This window comes from Bombina bombina, chromosome 3 (genome assembly GCF_027579735.1).
Source record: "Bombina bombina isolate aBomBom1 chromosome 3, aBomBom1.pri, whole genome shotgun sequence".
NCBI classification, from domain to species: Eukaryota; Metazoa; Chordata; class Amphibia; order Anura; family Bombinatoridae; genus Bombina; species Bombina bombina.
This window is the reverse complement of record NC_069501.1, coordinates 1,106,927,609-1,106,946,526: the sequence shown is the minus strand read 5'-3', so window position 1 is coordinate 1,106,946,526 and position 18,918 is coordinate 1,106,927,609. Positions and strand designations below refer to the sequence as shown.

The 18,918-nt window shown below is 40.7% G+C and overlaps 2 protein-coding genes across 2 annotated transcripts in view; one reads left to right on the top strand and one right to left on the bottom strand.

Moving 5' to 3' along the window:
- Positions 1-16,864, top strand: part of BRCA2 (BRCA2 DNA repair associated) — a 408,071-nt gene extending 391,207 nt beyond the window's left edge. Inside the window, exon 27 of the mRNA XM_053708460.1 lies at positions 16,818-16,864. The gene's annotated coding sequence lies outside the window, so the exon portion shown is untranslated. The remainder of the gene's footprint in view (positions 1-16,817) is intronic.
- The window catches only part of N4BP2L1 (NEDD4 binding protein 2 like 1), a 229,879-nt gene that overhangs the window by 39,630 nt on the left and 171,331 nt on the right, over positions 1-18,918 (bottom strand). The window contains exon 4 of the mRNA XM_053708461.1: positions 16,004-16,080. Within this exon, the coding sequence (XP_053564436.1) occupies positions 16,004-16,080 (77 nt within the window). The remainder of the gene's footprint in view (positions 1-16,003; positions 16,081-18,918) is intronic.

Here is an 18,918-nt window from a genome sequence, read left to right as displayed (position 1 = left end):
GCAGATTATAAGTTTGAATGCTAAGACATCAGGCTTTTCTGTTCTGGCCCGGAGGGCCCTGTGGTTGAAGTCGTGGTCAGCTGACATGATGTCCAAATCTAGATTACTATACCTTCTATTTATGGGAAAGATTATTTTCGATCCAGGCCTGGACTCGATCATATCCACGGTCACAGGGGGCAAGGGTGCCTTTATTCCGCAGGATAAAAAGAATAAACCTAAGAGTCCTAATTTTCATCCCTTTTGTTCAGACAAGTCCCAACGACAGCAACCTGCCGCAAAGCCCTAGCAGTCCAAGGGATCTTGGAAACCATCTCATTCTTGGAATAAATCCAAACAGAGCAAGAAGCCCACCGAGACAAAATCGGCATGAAGGGGCGGCCCCCGATCCATCTCTGGATCTAGTAGGGGGCAGACTCTCTCTTTTCGCGGAGTATTGGTTGAGAGACGTTCAGGATCCTTGGGTTCTGGAAGTTGTTACCCAAGGGTACAGGATAGGTTTCAAGACCCATCCTCCCAGGGGCAGATTCCTCTTGTCAAATCTTTCATCAAATCCAGAAAAGAGGAATTCTTTTCTAGAGTGCGTGAGGGATCTCTCCTCTCTAGGAGTAATTGTACTTGTACCTCTAGCAGAAAGGGGTCTAGGGTACTATTGAAACCTTTTTGTGGTACCAAAGAAAGACGGCACGTTTCGCCCAATTCTAGACTTAAAGTGCTTAAACAAGTTTCTGTTGGTTCCATCATTAAAAATCGAAACAATAAGGTCAATACTGCCCCTAGTTCAAGAGGGCCAGTTTTTGAACAACCATAGACCTGAAGGACGCTTACCTTCATGTTCCAATCCACAAGGATCACTTCAAGTTCTTAAGGTTCGCCTTTCTGGATCAGCACTTCCAGTTTGTAGCTCTTCCCTTCGGGTTGGCTACGGCTCCAAGAATCTTCACGAAGGTTCTGGGAGCTCTGCTTGCGGTGGCGAGATCCAGAGGGATTGCAGTGGCTCGTTACCTGGACGACATTCGGGTTCAGGCTCCGTCCTACCAGTTGGCAGAGGATCATTTGAGAATTATTCTCCTTCTGCAATCTGATGGTTGGAAGGTGAACTCAGGGAAGAGTTCTCTGGTTCCCAGTACAAGAGTGGAGTTCCTGGGCATGATAATATCTTCCGTTGCCATGAAGATATTCCTAACAGACAAGAGACGTGGCAAGATTGTCTCAAGCTGTCTGGCACTTCAATCCTCCTCAAGGCCATCAGTGGCCTGGTGCATGGAGGTGATTGGGCTAATGGTATCCACTATAGATGTCATTCCATTCGCCAGGTTCCTACTCTGGCCTCTTCAGCTGTGCATGCTGAGGCAGTGGAATGGCGATCATTCGGACCTATCCCAACTGATATCCCTGGACAACGGGTTGAGGGAATCTCTTCTTTGTGGCTCCGTCCAGATCAGCTGTCCCGAGGGACATCCTTCCTCAGACCATCTTGGGAGATCGTGACTACGAACGCGAGTCTCTCAGGTTGGGGAGCAGTTTGAGGTGCCAGAAAGGCACAGGGCAGGTGGAATCGGAGGGAGTCTCTTCTTCCGATCAACATCCTGGAACGTCAGGCGATCTTCAATGCTCTGGGGGCTTGGCCCCTCCTGAGTTTGTCCAAGTTCATCAGATTCCAGTCGGACAATATTACCTCTGTGGCTTACATCAACCATCAGGGGGGGACGAGAAGCACCCTAGCCATGAGGGAAGTGTCTCGGATTCTGGAGTGGGCGGAGGCCCACGACTGCTCGCTATCAGCGATCCACATTCCGGGTGTGGACAACTAGGAAGCGGATTTTCTCAGCAGTCGTTTCATCCGGGGAATGGTCTCTTCACCCCGAAGTGTTTGCGGAGATTTGCAACAGTTGGGGGACTCCAGTGATAGACTCAACTTCAAGCTTACCCAGATACGGGTCATGGTCCAGGGATCCCCAGGCGGAACTGATAGATGCCTTAGCAGTGGCACGAATCAAACAGGAGCAAGCGTCAACTATTCTGGTATCTCCATCATGGCCACGGAGGATGTGGTTTGTGGACCTAGTGGGGATGTCATCCTCCCCTCCAAGGAGGTTGCCCAGTTGCAGGGATCTGCTGGTACAGGGCCCCTTTGTGCATCAGAATCTAGATTCTCTGAGGCTGAGTGCGTGGAGATTGAACGCTTAGTCTTAGCCAGAACAGGTTTTTCTGAGAGCGTGATTGATACTGTCATACACGCCAGAAAGCCGGTTACCCGTTGCATCTATCATAAGGTGTGGAGGACCTACTTACTCTGGTGTGAATCTCATGGATATTCCTGGCATAAGGTCAGGGTATCCAGGATTCTTTCCTTTCTCCAGGACGGTCTGGAGAAGGGACTTGCCGCCAGTTCCTTAAAGGGACAGATTTCTGCTCTATCTGTGCTGTTACACAAGAAGCTCGCTGAGCTCCCTGGCATTCAGTCTTTCGTTCAGGCTCTGTCCAGGATCAGGCCTGTGTTTAGACATTCTGCTCCTCCTTGGAGTTTGAATCTGTTTCTGAAGGTTTTGCAGGGGCCTCCGTTCGAGCCTATGCATTCTCTTGAGAGACTCTGTCTTGGAAGGTTCTTTTTCTTCTGGCCATTAGCGGCCTTGCAATGTGAATCTCCTTATCTGCTTTTTTTATGCAGATAAGGCTGTTCTTCGCACTGGATTGGGTTTTCTTCTTAAGGTTGTGTCTGATCGCAACATTAAATTGTGGTCCCTTCCTTATGTCCTAAACAGTCTTCTTCATAACTTGGATGTGGTTCGAGTCTTAAAATTCGATCTTCAGGCTACTAAGAATTTCAGAGAGACTTAAGCTTTGTTTGTTGTCTATTCGGGAAAGCGCAATGGGCAGAAGGCTTCTTCTACTTCCCTATCTTTTTGGCTGAGGAGCATGATTTGTTTGGCTTATGAGACAGCAGGACATAAGCCTCCTCAAAGGATTACGGCTCACTCTACTAGAGCTGTGGCTTCTTCTTGGGCCTTTAAGAATGAGGCCTATATGGAGCAGAATTATAAGGCATCTACCTGGTCCTCCTTACGTACTTTTACAAAGTTTTACAAATTTTAGGTTTTTGTTTCAGCTGAAGCAGCTTTTGGGAGAAAGGTTTTGCAGGCTCTGGTGCCCTCAGATTAGGATCCGCCTCCTTTCACCCTCCCGTTTTTTTCATTAAGTGTCCTCTAGAGCTTGGGTATGTGTTTCCCACAAGTAATGAATGAAGCCGTGGACTCTCCTTGTATTAGATGGAAAACATAAATTATGCTTACCTGATAATTTAATTTCCATCGTTACGAGGAGAGTCCACAGCTCCCGCCTGGTTCTCCATTGGGCGGACCTAAATTTATTTGTTTGTTCTTCTGGCACCTTTTATACCCTGATATTTATCCTACTGTTCCTTGTTCCCTCGGCAGAATGACTGGGGGATGAGGGGAGTGGGGGAGGTATTTAAGCCTTTGGCTGGGGTGTCTTTGACTCCTCCTGGTGGCCAGGTTCTGTATTTCCCACAAGTAATGAAGCAGTGGACTCTCCTCGTAACGATGGAAATTAAATTATCAGGTAAGCATAATTTATGTTTTATTGTTATGTTATATACCCATATAGGGTATCACTAGAAATGCCTCTTTCTGTTAAAAAAAACGGTGTATAATATGTGTGGGTGCACTTAACAAGAGAGTGGACAATTAAGGTAAAAACAACAGTCAGCAAAAAAGGGGATAATTTGGGTTAAAATATAACTTTTATTGGTATATTGCAACTCAAAGTTGTGGGAAAACAAAAAACATTACTTAAAAACACTCACAATATATTGACTGATTATATTGGGATCAATATATACGTATATATGAATATATTAACAATCTTTGAGGGCAGTTTTAGAATTGGAGAATGACCATGCAGATTGGTAGGTGTTACAGCCAGTGTATATGTGATTTATTTATATATGGTCAATGCTTTTATTGCTGTATGTGACCAGATATATTGAAAGTTGTTTGAGATTCTATTATATTTTGGCAACAGTTTACACCAGTTAGGTATATTTGTTTTAGTTGTTTAGCAATGTGTCTAACAACATATCCATTGTAACAGAACCACTGTGTTGCAATTATGATGTATATTTCTCTTGTTAAGTGTATCCAGTCCACGGATCATTCATTACTTGTGGGATATTCTCCTTCCCAACAGGAAGTTGCAAGAGGATCACCCACAGCAGAGCTGCTATATAGCTCCTCCCCTCACTGCCATATCCAGTCATTCTCTTGCAACTCTCAACAAAGATGGACGTAGTAAGAGGAGAGTGGTGTATTATAGTTAGTTTTTTAACTTCAATCAAAAGTTTGTTATTTTTAAATGGTACCGGAGTGTACTGTTTTATCACAGGCAGCATTAGAAGAAGAATCTGCCTGTGATTTCTATGATCTTAGCAGAAGTAACTAAGATCCACTGCCGTTCTCACATATTCTGAGGAGTGAGGTAACTTCAGAGGGGGAATGGCGTGCATGTTTTCCTGCAATAAGGTATGTGCAGTTAACATATTTCTAGGGATGGAATTTGCTAGAAAAATGCTGCTGATACCGGATTAATAAGTAAGTTAAGCCTAAATGCAGTGATTTAATAGCGACTGGTATCAGGCTTATTAACAGAGATACATACTCTTATAAAAGTGTAATATAAAACGTTTGCTGGCATGTTAATCGTTTTTATATATGTTTGGTGACAAAACTTATTGGGGCCTAGTTTTTTTCCACATGGCTGGCTTGATTTTTGCCTAGAAACAGTTTCCTGAGGCTTTCCACTGTTGTAATATGAGTGGGAGGGGCCTATTTTAGCGCTTTTCTGTGCAGCTAAAATTACAGACAGAGACACTCAGCTTCCTTCTGCATGATACAGGACATCTCTGAAGGTCGTGTTTGAGGAGGGTAACAACCACAGTAGACCTGTGGCAGTTGTTGTGACTGTGTTTAAAAACGTTTTTGTCATTTATTATTCCGTTTTTGGTATTAAGGGGTATTAAGGGGTTAATCATCCATTTGCAAGTGGGTGCAATGCTCTGCTAACTTGTTACATACACTGTAAAAATTTCGTTAGTGTAACTGCCTTTTTTCACTGTTATTTCAAATTTTGTCAAAATTTGTTTCTCTTAAAGGCACAGTAACGTTTTTTATATTGCTTGTTAACTTGGTTTAAAGTGTTTTCCAAGCTTGCTAGTCTCATTGCTAGTCTGTATAAACATGTCTGACACAGAGGAAACTACTTGTTCATTATGTTTAAAAGCCATGGTGGAGCCCCATAGGAGAATGTGTACTAAATGTATTGATTTCACCTTAAACAGTAAAGATCAGTCTTTATCTATAAAAGAATTGTCACCAGAGGGGTCTGTCGAGGGGGAAGTTATGCGACTAACTCTCCCCACGTGTCGGACCCTTCGCCTCCCGCTCAAGGGACGCACGCTAATATGGCGCCAAGTACATCAGGGACGCCCATAGCGATTACTTTGCAGGACATGGCTGCAATCATGAATAATACCCTGTCAGAGGTATTAGCCAGATTGCCTGAATTGAGAGGCAAGCGCGATAGCTCTGGGGTTAGACGAGATACAGAGCGCGTAGATGCTGTAAGAGCCATGTCTGATACTGCGTCACAATATGCAGAACCTGAGGACGGAGAGCTTCAGTCTGTGGGTGACGTCTCTGAATCGGGGAGACCTGATTCAGAGATTTCTAATTTTAAATTTATGTTTAAATCTTTTTATTAAGCTTGAGAACCTCCGTGTATTGCTTGGGGAGGTATTAGCTGCTCTGAATGACTGTGACACAATTGCAGTGCCAGAGAAATTGTGTAGACTGGATAAATACTATGCAGTGCCGGTGAGTACTGATATTTTTCCAATACCTAAAAGGCTTACAGAAATTATTAGTAAGGAGTGGGATAGACCCGGTGTGCCCTTTTCCCCACCTCCTATATTTAGAAAAATGTTTCCAATAGATGCCACTACACGGGACTTATGGCAGACAGTCCCTAAGGTGGAGGGAGCAGTTTCTATTTTAGCAAAGCGTACCACTATCCCGGTTGAGGACAGTTGTGCTTTTTCAGATACAATAGATAAAAAATTAGTTTATTCAACAAGGTTTTATTTTACAGCCCCTTGCATGCATTGCGCCTGTCACTGCTGCGGCGGCGTTCTGGTTTGAGGCCCTGGAAGAGGCCATCCATACAGCTCCATTGACTGAAATTATTGACAAGCTTAGAACACTTAAGCTAGCTAACTCATTTGTTTCTGATGCCATTGTTCATTTGACTAAACTAACGGCTAAGAATTCCGGATTCGCCATCCAGGCGCGTAGGGCGCTATGGCTTAAATCCTGGTCAGCTGATGTGACTTCAAAGTCTAAATTACTCAACATTCCTTTCAAGGGGCAGACCTTATTCGGGCCTGGTTTGAAAGAAATTATTGCTGACATTACTGGAGGTAAGGGTCATACCCTTCCTCAGGACAGGGCCAAATCAAGGGCCAAACAGTCTAATTTTCGTGTCTTTCGAAATTTCAAGGCAGGTGCAGCATCAACTCCCTCTGCTTCAAAACAAGAGGGAACTTTTGCTCAATCCAAGCAGGCCTGGAAACCTAACCAGTCCTGGAACAAGGGCAAGCAGGCCAGAAAGCCTGCTGCTGCCTCGAAGACAGCATGAAGGAGCGGCCCCCTATCCGACAACGGATCTAGTAGGGGGCAGACTCTCTCTCTCTTCGCCCAGGCGTGGGCAAGAGATGTTCAGGATCCCTGGGCGTTGGAGATCATATCTCAGGGATATCTTCTGGACTTCAAAGCTTCTCCTCCACAAGGGAGATTTCACCTTTCAAGATTATCTGCAAACCAGATAAAGAAAGAGGCATTCCTAAGCTGCGTGCAAGACCTCCTTGTAATGGGAGTGATCCATCCAGTTCTGCGGACGGAACAAGGACAGGGGTTTTATTCAAATCCTCAGAGTTCCATCATTCAAGATGGAAACTATTCAAACCATTTTACCCATGATCCAAGAGGGTCAGTACATGACCACAGTGGACTTAAAGGATGCCTACCTTCACATTCCGATTCACAAGAATCATCATCGGTTCCTGAGGTTTGCCTTTCTAGACAGTTTGTAGCTCTTCCATTCTGGTTGGCTACAGCCCCAAGAATTTTTACAAAGGTTCTGGGCTCACTTCTGGCGGTTCTAAGACCACAAGGCATAGCGGTGGCTCTTACCTAGACGACATCCTGATACAGGCGTCAAGCTTTCAAATTGCCAAGTCTCATACAGAGATAGTTCTGGCATTTCTGAGGTTGCATGGGTGGAAAGTGAACAAAGAAAAGAGTTCTCTATCTCCTCTCACAAGGGTTTCCTTCCTAGGGACTCTAATAGATTCTATAGAAATGAAAATTTACCTGGCGGAGTCCAGGTTATCAAAACTTCTAAATGCTTGCCGTGTTCTTCACTCCATTCCGCGCCCCACGGTGGCTCAGTGCATGGAAGTAATCAGCTTAATGGTAGCGGCGATGGACATAGTGCCATTTGCGCGCCTGCATCTCAGACCGCTGCAATTATGCATGCTCAGTCAGTGGAATGGGGATTACACAGATTTGTCCCCTCTACTAAATCTGGATCAGGAAACCAGAGATTCTCTTCTCTGGTGGTTATCTCGGGTCCATCTGTCCAAAGGTATGACCTTTCGCCGACCAGATTGGACCATTGTAACAACAGATGCCAGCCTTCTAGGTTGGGGTGCAGTCTGGAACTCCCTGAAGGCTCAGGGTTCATGGACTCAGGAGGAGAAACTCCTCCCAATAAATATTCTGGAGTTAAGAGCAATATTCAATGCTCTTCTAGCTTGGCCTCAGTTAGCAACACTGAGGTTCATCAGATTTCAGTCGGACAACATCACAACTGTGGCTTACATCAACCATCAAGGGGGAACCAGGAGTTCCCTAGCGATGTCAGAAGTCTCCAAGATAATTCACTGGGCAGAGACTCACTCTTGCCACCTGTCAGCGATCCATATCCCAGGGGTAGAGAACTGGGAGGCGGATTTTCTAAGTCGTCAGACTTTTCATCCGGGGGAGTGGGAACTCCATCCGGAGGTGTTTGCTCAATTGGTTCTCCGTTGGGGCAAACCAGAACTGGATCTCATGGCGTCTCGCCAGAACGCCAAGCTTACTTGTTACGGATCCAGGTCCAGGGACCCAGAAGCGGCACTGATAGATGCTCTAGCAGCGCCTTGGTTCTTCAACCTGGCTTATGTGTTTCCACCGTTTCCTCTGCTCCCTCGTCTGATTGCCAAAATCAAACAGGAGAGAGCATTGGTAATATTGATAGCGCCTGCGTGGCCACGCAGGACCTGGTATGCAGACCTAGTGGACATGTCATCCTTTCCACCATGGACTCTGCCTCTGAGACAAGACCTTCTAATACAAGGTCCTTTCAATCATCCAAATCTACTTTCTCTGAGACTGACTGCATGGAGATTGAACGCAAGATCCTATCAAAGCGTGGCTTCTCCGAGTCAGTAACTGATACCTTAATACAGGCACGAAAGCCTGTCACCAGGAAAATTTACCACAAGATATGGCGTAAATATCTTCATTGGTGTGAATTCAAGAATTACTCATGGAGTAGGGTTAGGATTCCTAGGATATTGTCCTTCCTCCAAGAGGGTTTGGACAAAGGATTATCAGCTAGTTCTTTAAAGGGACAGATTTCTGCTCTGTCTATTCTTTTACACAAGCGTCTGGCAGAAGTTCCAGACGTTCAGGCATTTTGTCAGGCTTTAGTTAGAATTAAGCCTGTGTTTAAACCTGTTGCTCCTCCATGGAGCTTAAACTTGGTTCTTAAAGTTCTTCAAGGGGTTCCGTTTGAACCCCTTCATTCTATTGATATCAAACTTCTATCATGGAAAGTTCTTTTTCTGATGGCTATTTCCTCGGCTCGAAGAGTCTCGGAGTTATCTGCCTTACATTGTGATTCTCCTTATCTGATCTTTCATTCAGATAAAGTAGTCCTGCGTACAAAACCTGGGTTTTTACCTAAGGTGGTTTCTAACAAGAATATCAATCAAGAGATTGTTGTTCCATCATTATGTCCTAATCCTTCTTCAAAGAAGGAACGTCTTTTGCATAATCTAGACGTAGTCCGTGCCTTGAAGTTTTACTTACAGGCTACTAAAGATTTTCGTCAAACATCTAACCTGTTTGTTGTTTACTCTGGACAGAGGAGAGGTCAAAAGGCCTCTGCAACCTCTCTTTCTTTTTGGCTTCGGAGTATAATCCGTTTAGCCTATGAGACTGCTGGACAGCAGCCCCCTGAAACGATTACAGCTCATTCTACTAGAGCTGTGGCTTCCACCTGGGCCTTTAAAAATGAGGCTTCTGTTGAACAGATTTGCAAGGCTGCGACTTGGTCTTCGCTTCATACCTTTTCAAAATTTTACAAATTTGATACTTTTGCTTCTTCGGAGGCTGTTTTTGGGAGAAAGGTTCTACAGGCAGTGGTTCCTTCCGTTTAAGTTCCTGCCTTGTCCCTCCCATCATCCGTGTACTTTAGCTTTGGTATTGGTATCCCACAAGTAATGGATGATCCGTGGACTGGATACACTTAACAAGAGAAAACATAATTTATGCTTACCTGATAAATTTATTTCTCTTGTAGTGTATCCAGTCCACGGCCCGCCCTGTCCTTTTAAGGCAGGTCTAAATTTTAATTAAATTACAGTCACCACTGCACCCTATGGTTTCTCCTTTCTCGGCTTGTTTCGGTCGAATGACTGGATATGGCAGTGAGGGGAGGAGCTATATAGCAGCTCTGTTGTGGGTGATCCTCTTGCAACTTCCTGTTGGGAAGAAGAATATCCCACAAGTAATGGATGGTCCGTGGACTGGATACACTACAAGAGAAATAAATTTATCAGGTAAGCATAAATTATGTTTTTTTGTCTCTTATATTGTAAAAAATATATACCTAGATTGTAGCTTGTATATAGAGACAATATGCTAGTATAAGGTAGATGTTACATATAGTGCTGATATATTTATCATCTGCAGATAGTACTGATGTCTTGGCAATGATTTACATTGCTATTGCTTAATTTGAATTGGTATATCAGTAATAATTTGGAATTCTATTGTATTTCACTGACAACAGTTTGCGACAGTTTAATTATCTACACCTGATATATCAGAGTCAATCGTTCAGCGTCATATGTAATAACATATCAACTTGCAAAAAAATCATTGCATTGCAACTGTAGTATGTAACAATATAACTCTATCAGGTTAGTGCTTTATGTTCGTGGCTCTCGCTATATATAGGAAAGTTTGTTACTTTTCCTGTGGAAATTAAGTATTGCTTTGTTTGAACTGATATCTCAGTAATATTATGCGATTCTCGTCTTTTGCTGACAACAGTTTGTAACAGTTTCATTATCTATATCTTATATTACTGTGTCAATCGTTCAGCCGTATATGTCATAGCATGTCAAGTTGCTACAAAATCATTGTATTGCAACTATAATATGTAACAGTGTATCTCTCAGGTTAGTGCTTTATGTTTGTAGCTTTTACTATATATAGGAAAGTTTGTTACTTTTCCTGTGAAAGTTTAAGTATATGCGGCAGCCATTTAACCTGATCACTGAGATTGGATGTTAACAGAATTGCATTCTCCAGCGTTCTAACTCTATGGTACTTGATTCGGTTTGCGCCCCATTTTTTGATCCCACTTGTATTTACTTAAATTAATTAAATTGTAAAGTCACTTAGTCAAATATTGTGGCTAGTTAAAATACAGGAGTTCCCATTGACTCCTCACCAAGTCCCTGACATGTTTCGCCGTTTAACACGGCTTTTTTAAAGGGTATCGCGATCATAGCGTCCTCGGTCTCTATTTATGGCAGTGCGTTGCATATCCCCGCCCATTTCGAAGACATCATCTTGGGAGCATGTTCCGAGAGAATTCTGGGTGTTGTAGGCTTCCATCAGCTGACAATAATGTCAGAATGATGTTGGAAATATCATGCGCATTGACTCTATAGCAGTGTATCTATATGTGAGATCCTAAAACTGCTAATTTATAAATTGTGTGTATTTGAAAATACTTGATGTGCAAGAAGTTATTTAAATTATCATTAGATTATTGACCAAATGTATTGAGTAAAAATGTATTGAAACGTGATTGGTTTGTTATTATGTGCCTGTGTGTCTACTAATCTTAAGGATGGGTTGAATATTGTGTGTGTCTCAATGTGTTGATTGTGCTGTGATAGCATCAAGTTTTGAGGAATATAAATAATATTAGGTTGTTGATAAATAGTGCTAAATTAATAGTGATCATACACATTGTGAAGTGGAATAGTGACTTGTGAATTCATAGATTGTGATAGTAAAACTAGTGTGCCAATTGGTCAGGGTGACTGCTACAATTTGGTGTATCTAGACTGGTGATGAAATGATGTGTAAAGCTTGCCATTATGTATGTAGTGGGTGATATTATCAAATGAGTGACTAGTGATAAATTAAATAGAACAGTGTGAATGTGAAGTACACTCAAAAATTCTTCATAGAGACAGGGAGATTAATGTAACTCCGATAATGTCAAGTAGGTTAATTTCTTTAAATAATACTGAAGGAAAAATTGAGTGTGATTTGGGAGGGATTTTGGTAACTGAATAATGATAATTGTTGTTATAAGTTACAGATTTATGTTCCTCACTACTTGTATGTTTTAGTTAGTTGAGATGGTTACATTATGAGCATGATCTTAAAAAATCTTCCCTCGTCTATAAAAATGAACTAAAATTATTTTGTTTGTTAAGAGTATATGGTTGGACAGAATTTAATAGAAAAATCCACTTGGTTTCAGCTCGGAGTAGAGATTTCTCTAAGTTACCTCCTCTGATTCCTAGGTGTATTTTTTGTAACCTGAAGCATTTTATTTCGGATTGTTTTGACTGGTGGTTATACAGAAAATGTCTTGTAACCAAAGTAATTTTTTTTGCCTTCTTTGAGATCTTTTTCAGCGTTTTTAATATTTCTTAGATGTTCCTGAAGTCTCGTTCTAATTTTTCTTGATGTCATTCCAATATATAATTTTTCACACTTACATTTGAGGGAATAGATTACTCCCTCTGTATGACAATCTATATATGTGTTGATTCTGTGACATTTGTTGAATCTGTCTGTGATGGCATTGGTTTTAAGCATAAAACTAAATATATTGCATGTACCACATTTGAATGAGCCAGGTTTCAAGGCATTCCTTGTTTTTTGTCCTTTAAAGTGACTTGGACTGACAATGTATTTTAGATTTTTTGCTCTCCTATAACCTGCTTGGACTTTATCACCCAAAATGTTTTGATAGTATCGGGTCAGATTTAAGGATGTCCCAGTGGTCATTTAAGATTCCTAGGATTTCCCTTGAATTTGGATTGTAGGTTGTTATGAATCTTACTTGATTTTCAGATTTTTTCAGTTTTGTTTCAAGTAGTGTTGATCTTGATGTGGTTCTTGCTCTAAATTCGGCTTTTTTAATAGACCTTTTACTATATCCCCTTATTAGTAGCCTCTCTTTCAGCTCTTTTTTTCCTTTTTTTTTTTCCTGAGAACTGATACGAATGATAAATATCTATACTTCAGCAGTATGCTGCCACATATCTGTATATAGCTCTTGAGTGCTATATGTGTATTCTTTTTGGGGGGTTCCCCTAACACACTAGTACTTTTCAAGTTTAAATAATAAACAGCACCACTTCACTGAATTTTTTTGGCACAATAAAAAGTAATTTAAATATTTGAGTTACTAAGAGCTTTAAAGCATGTAATTGGTAGTGCCATTGTTTTTTTTCTTTTCTGTTTCCAGTCAGCAAAAAAGGGCCTAGTTGCAGTTTGTCCAAATTTGCTTGTGTCATTTTAGCATGAAAACTGGAAAGAAACCTTGGTCCTTAACCCTTTAGTGACCACAGCACTTTTCAACTTCCTTACCGTTTGGGACCAGGGCTATTTTTACATTTCTGCGGTGTTTGTGTTTAGCTGTAATTTTCCTCTTACTCATTTACTGTACCCACATATATTATATACCGTTTTTCTCGCCATTAAATGGACTTTCTAAATATACCATTATTTACATCATATCTTATAATTTACCATTTATTTTTATTTTTTTAAAATATGATAAAAAAAACAAAAAATTTCTAACTTTGACCCCAAAATCTGTTACACATCTACAACCACCAAAAAACACCCATGCTAAATAGTTTCTAAATTTTGTCCTGAGTTTAGAAATACCCAATGTTACATGTTCTTTGCTTTTTTTGCAAGTTATAGGGCAATAAATACAAGTAGCACTTTGCTATTTCCCAACCATTTTTTTCCCAAAATTAGCGATAGTAGACAACCCAAAGTATCAATCTAGGCCCATTTTGGTATATTTCATGCCACCATTTCACCGCCAAATGCGATGTTATAAAAGAAATCGTTCACTTTTTCACAAACTTTATCACAAACTTTAGGTTTCTCACTGAAATTATTTACAAACCGCTTGTCCAATTATGGCACAAATGGTTGTTAATGCTTCTCTGGGATCCCCTTTGTTCAGAAATAGCAGACATATATGGCTTTGGCATTGCTTTTTGGTAATTAGAAGGCCGCTAAGCACCACACTTGTATTATGCCCAGCAGTGAATGGGGTTAATTAGGGAGCTTGTAGGGTTAATTTTAGCTTTAGTGTAGAGATCAGCCTCCCACCTGACACATCCCACCCCCTGATCTCTCCCTGACCCCTCTCAAACAGCTCTCTTCCCCCTCCCCCACCCCACAATTGTCCCTGCCATCTTAAGTACTGGCAGAAAGTCTGCCAGTACTAAAATAAAAGACTTTAAAAAAAATATATACAGGTGGCCCTTGTTTTACAACGGTTCAATTTACACCGTTTCAGAATAACAACCTTTTTTTTCCGGTCATATGACTGCAATTGAAAAGCATTGAGAAGCAGTGCATTTATTAAAATAGCCAGTAGGTGGAGCTGTCTGCTTGTGTTGCAGCAAAGCCAAGAAAGCTGGAATTAATCAGTTTAACCAGACCTGAGCTATTGAGCAGATTTCAAAAGAACAAGATCTTCCTGTCTATAAATCAATCCAGATTGGAATGCATAGAAAGAACTGTTTGCAGAAAAATGCAAGTGAAGTCTGTGTTGTGTGATTATTTTATTAGGTTTATAATGCTGTGTAGCAAATCTTTTTGTTCATTTAACTTAGTTTAATTATATATTCTGTGTTGTGTGATTATTTTATTAGGTTTATAATGCTGTTTAGCATTTAAAGTCTTCATTTCAAAGCTTTAAAAAAAATTTATTAGGTGTTACTTATGATAACTTTGAGAGGGGCCTGGAACCTATCTCCCTCACTTCCCATTGACTTACATTATAAACTGGGTTTCAATTTACAACGGTTTTGATTTACAACCATTCCTTCTGGAACCTAACCCCGGCGTAAACTGAGGGCTACCTGTATATATATTCTGCAGTGTAGGATCCCCCCTTAGCCCCCAACCATCTCTCTAACCCTCCCCCCTCTGCCTATTCGCCACCATCTTGGCTACTGGCAGCTGTCTACCAGTACCCAGTTTGCAAAACAATTAGCTTTTTCTTGTTTAAAAAAAAAAATCTGTAGTGTACCTGTCCCCCTCAATTACCTACCTCCCAGATCCCTTGGATGACATTTATCTTCTCCCTCCTTCCCTTTACATTTTACAGGTTCCATAGTGTAGCGGTCCCACCCACTCCCGCCCCCTCTACCGGATATCCTCCAGCGATGGGCCGCCCACCCGCCTCCCTGCAATGGCTCCCACACAGCAACGATCAGCAACATCGCTGGCCGATGCAGAGAGGGCCACAGAGTGGCTCTCTCTGCATCGATTGTTAAAAAAAGGGTATTGCACGAAGCCTCAATATCGTTAAGGAGTTAAAGGGATACTAAACCCCAAAAATTCTTTCATGGTTCAGATAGAACATGCAATTTTAAGCAACTTTCTAGTTTACTCCTTTTATGATTTTTTCTTCATTCTCTTGCTATCTTTATTTAATTTACTAGAAGCAATTTGCCAATGCATGTATATTGCAAATATGTTTCTATTCAAAGATGTAATTCATCTATATGCATTAAAATTTAGCCCGGAATGTCCCTTTAAGTAGTCCAAAGAGGACCTAACTGACTCCTCATCTCCACCTGATTAACGGACTGGGATAAGTCTCTCTCTTCATTCTCCAAAAGGTTATACAATGAAGAACAGAAGCAGGCCTGAGGAGGTTACTGCATACATAATGTACAGTGTGCATCCATTTATAACTTCAAATCACAGCATAAAGTATAAATCTTTTTCAGCTGGTTTGCACTCTTGGAATGCTGTAGGAAAGTTTTGTTAACCCTTTGAGTGCTAAGCACTTTCCCATCTGGGTGCTAAGGTTTTCTTAAAGGTTTTTTTTATTTAATATTTTTAAAAATATTTTTTTTATTTTTTTTTATTTATTTCAGATCCTCAAGACTTACATCTTTGGAAAGGTTAAGCGATTGCCTTTCCAACAGTGGGTCTTGGGGGTCTTTAGCTGCTTAGATGCCTGAGATACAGGCTTCTAAGCAGCATGCCCCCTGCTCCTATATTTAACATTGTTAATGTTAAATAAAGTTGCGCGGTGACGTCATCACGTTTATTGCGCGTGACGTCACCACGCAAAACGGAGTAGGAGCGGGTGGGAGGCCCCCAGATCTCCCTCAAGTTGGGAGAGTGCTAGTGAGGGCTCTGAGCCGTCATTAGCACCAGAGTGGGAAACTCTGTGACGGCTCAGAGCCCTCATTAGCACTCAAGGGGTTAAATAAGCCTTTTAAATAATGATGCAAGTAATTGTCTTGTTTCAGCCCTTTAAACTAAAGACATTTAATGACAGAACTGATATTTTAGCGTACCTTGTTAATTCTCGAACATTGAACTTCCAACGTGTATCAGGTTCAAGGAAAATGACTTGATAATGATTCTCAAGTGCCTAAATTTAAAAAAACGGAATCATTCGACACATATTCAATTGCAACTAATTTAGTACAGCTCTGCTTTGTACATTGTTGCCATCTCCCAACTTGACTTCTACTTATCTAGTTCTTTGTACTTAAAGGGACATTCCAGTCAAAATGTAAATGCACATAGAATAATTACATCTTCGAATAGAAACATATTTGCAATATACATAAATTGGCAAAAATGCTTGTAGTAAAAGTTATCACTGTTTTAGTGTTAACATTTTTCTATGCACGTGCATGTGAAGCATTGCTAGATATTGTCAATGCACCAGCATTTTAAGTACTGCAGATGCTCCAAGCATCAGTGGGGCTTTTATCATGTTAGCAATTACAAAATTGAGTCATTGCCAGATGGTACAAGCATCTTAGGCTCTCTGAACAAGTGCTGTGTTTAAAACGCTAGTGCACGGTGCATACTTAAATACACTTTTGAAACAGCTATAACTTTTATTAGAAGCTAATACATGTATATTACAAAAATGCTTCTATTCAAAACTAAAGCGCAATCATGTGGATTCCAATTTTGGCTGGAATGTCCCTTTAACTATTCATTTTTATGTTTTAACATTACTTAAGTTTAATTTGCATACATCTAACTATGGATTCTGCTAATTCCTGCCCTTCTAGATATTACAGTACCAGTAAGAGCAGTGCCTTCTAGTGCCAGCGTCACATCAATGTTTAAACCCTTTTTTCTTTTATAAAGGTGATGAGCGGTCACGAGCCATTCCTCCTGAGAATTCCACTCCTGGCCAGTAGGAGGAGGCAAAGATTCCCAAAACTCCAAGAGCCATTAAAAACCATCCCAACTCACTGGTAAGAAGGAAGGCAAAGACTAGATGTGCTCCAGATGTTCTTCTGTGAGAGGAGCTCTCAGACCAATTTGAGGCCCATTTTCCCCTCAGATAGCTACTGTTTAGACAGATGGGAGTTTATGGAGTATTATGTAGTGACACAATTACACCCAGTAGGAGTTAGTCACAGGCCTGCCACAGGTGAGGACCGATCACTAGTCTTATCCTGTTGGATCATTGTTATACTCCACATACCCAGATCCTCTGCTGACACGCGTATAGCACTAGATTGGCTATTGACCGGAAGCAGTAGTCCAGTAGTCTGGGTGCTTATTAGATAAGTATGTAGTTAACTTTTATGTGGGCACTCACTTAGCCTATAGGTTATTAGTATGTACAGTTAGTGTTGTACATCATAGACAGGGAACTATTGTGACAGGCATTATTTATTAGTTATGTATGGGATTTTGTGCTGGAGGGACCTTATATTTGCTTTGCACGTGCGTCCATATAGTGCTATCAGTTTTGTGCTCTGTTCAGACGTGCGCATGTTGGCTTGTTTGCTCGCATTGGCTTTTGTTTGTGTGGGCATACATGTACTGTTCTGTTTAGTGCACTGCTTAGACGTGCAGGTCTCTTTTTTTAGCTTGCGTTGTTTTCATGCGTACACTATTTAGTTAACGCACCTCGTCTGTTTGTGTATTTGTCACTTTGTGCTGTGAACTCTTAGCAGAGCCAGTGTTCCCTTTACGAACAGTTTTTTGTGAGCGGCCCAGCAGTAAAACCGTTAATAAGAGAACGCTACCTTGCATTGCGTAGTGGTTGCTAATTGCTCTAATTAACTGTTTTACTGCTGGGCCGCTCACAAAACTGTCCGTAAAGGGAACACTGGCTCTTAGTATTTGCTTTTCAGTCTTTCTCCTGTGTGCTATCATGTAGTGTCGGGTTAGCACACATCGCTTCATGCATGCATTATGCACCTTTATTTGCTTTGACTTTTTTTCTGTAGTAAAACAACTTTGCAATATACTTCCATTATTTATTTTGTTATCCTTTCCTGTAATTTAATTGTGAATATTGTGGGCTTTCCAATACCTGTTAAACATGAAAGTGCAGACAGAGCTATAATTCCACGCATTTATTGGTTGCACACATTTATAACCTTTCTTAATTGGCCTCAGCAGAAAAGGTAACCTAGGTTACAATATGGTGGTGCCCATTGCTTTATGGACATTAACTTTACCCTTATTTTTTCAATGTTTAAACAACTATTTTTTTTTTTTTTAAATACATGTACAAATTATTCTCAGGCTAATCTTTGTTCTGAATAAATAATTCAAGTAATTACTTATTTAGTGTTTAATGTCCCTTTAAGAGTGGTCTAGCCTGTTATCCCTTTAATTTCAGCTTTCATTTTTAAAAGGATGTTTCCTTTTTTTACATAGACCTTTGGGAGATTATCCCTAAGGTAGATAGGGGTGATTTCTACTTTGGATTAAAGTACTACTATTCCTCCTTAGGACAGGACTTCTTTTTTTAAAGACCCTATGGATAGGAAGTCTTTTCAGCAAACAGGTTTCCTTTTTAGGTGAGCAATTAGCATTGCTTGTGTTACTGCAGCCTCTACTTTTTGTTGTGATAGCTTGTCTGAGCAGTTTTCTGAAGAACCTGCTGGTATAGAGTTTTGGAATCAGTTATTTCTAAGGATGGGCGAATGTTTTGCAACATCCGAAAAATTAAACAAATTTTACCACATTCGTTAGTTCATTTTGAATGTTTATATAACATTCTAACATTCATTTTAATGTAATAGTATTTCTAATGCTCTTTTTAAATGTAATAATCTAATTATGCAATATTCAAAATAATAAATACAAATATATAAATTTGAATGTTTCTATGTATCAATTTACTAAATTCCCTACCACATGAACTATTACACTTCTGAATAGTATTGAATGTTACACCCTTCTTGGGTGGTAACTGACCATAGAACAAGCTACTATGCTGTAG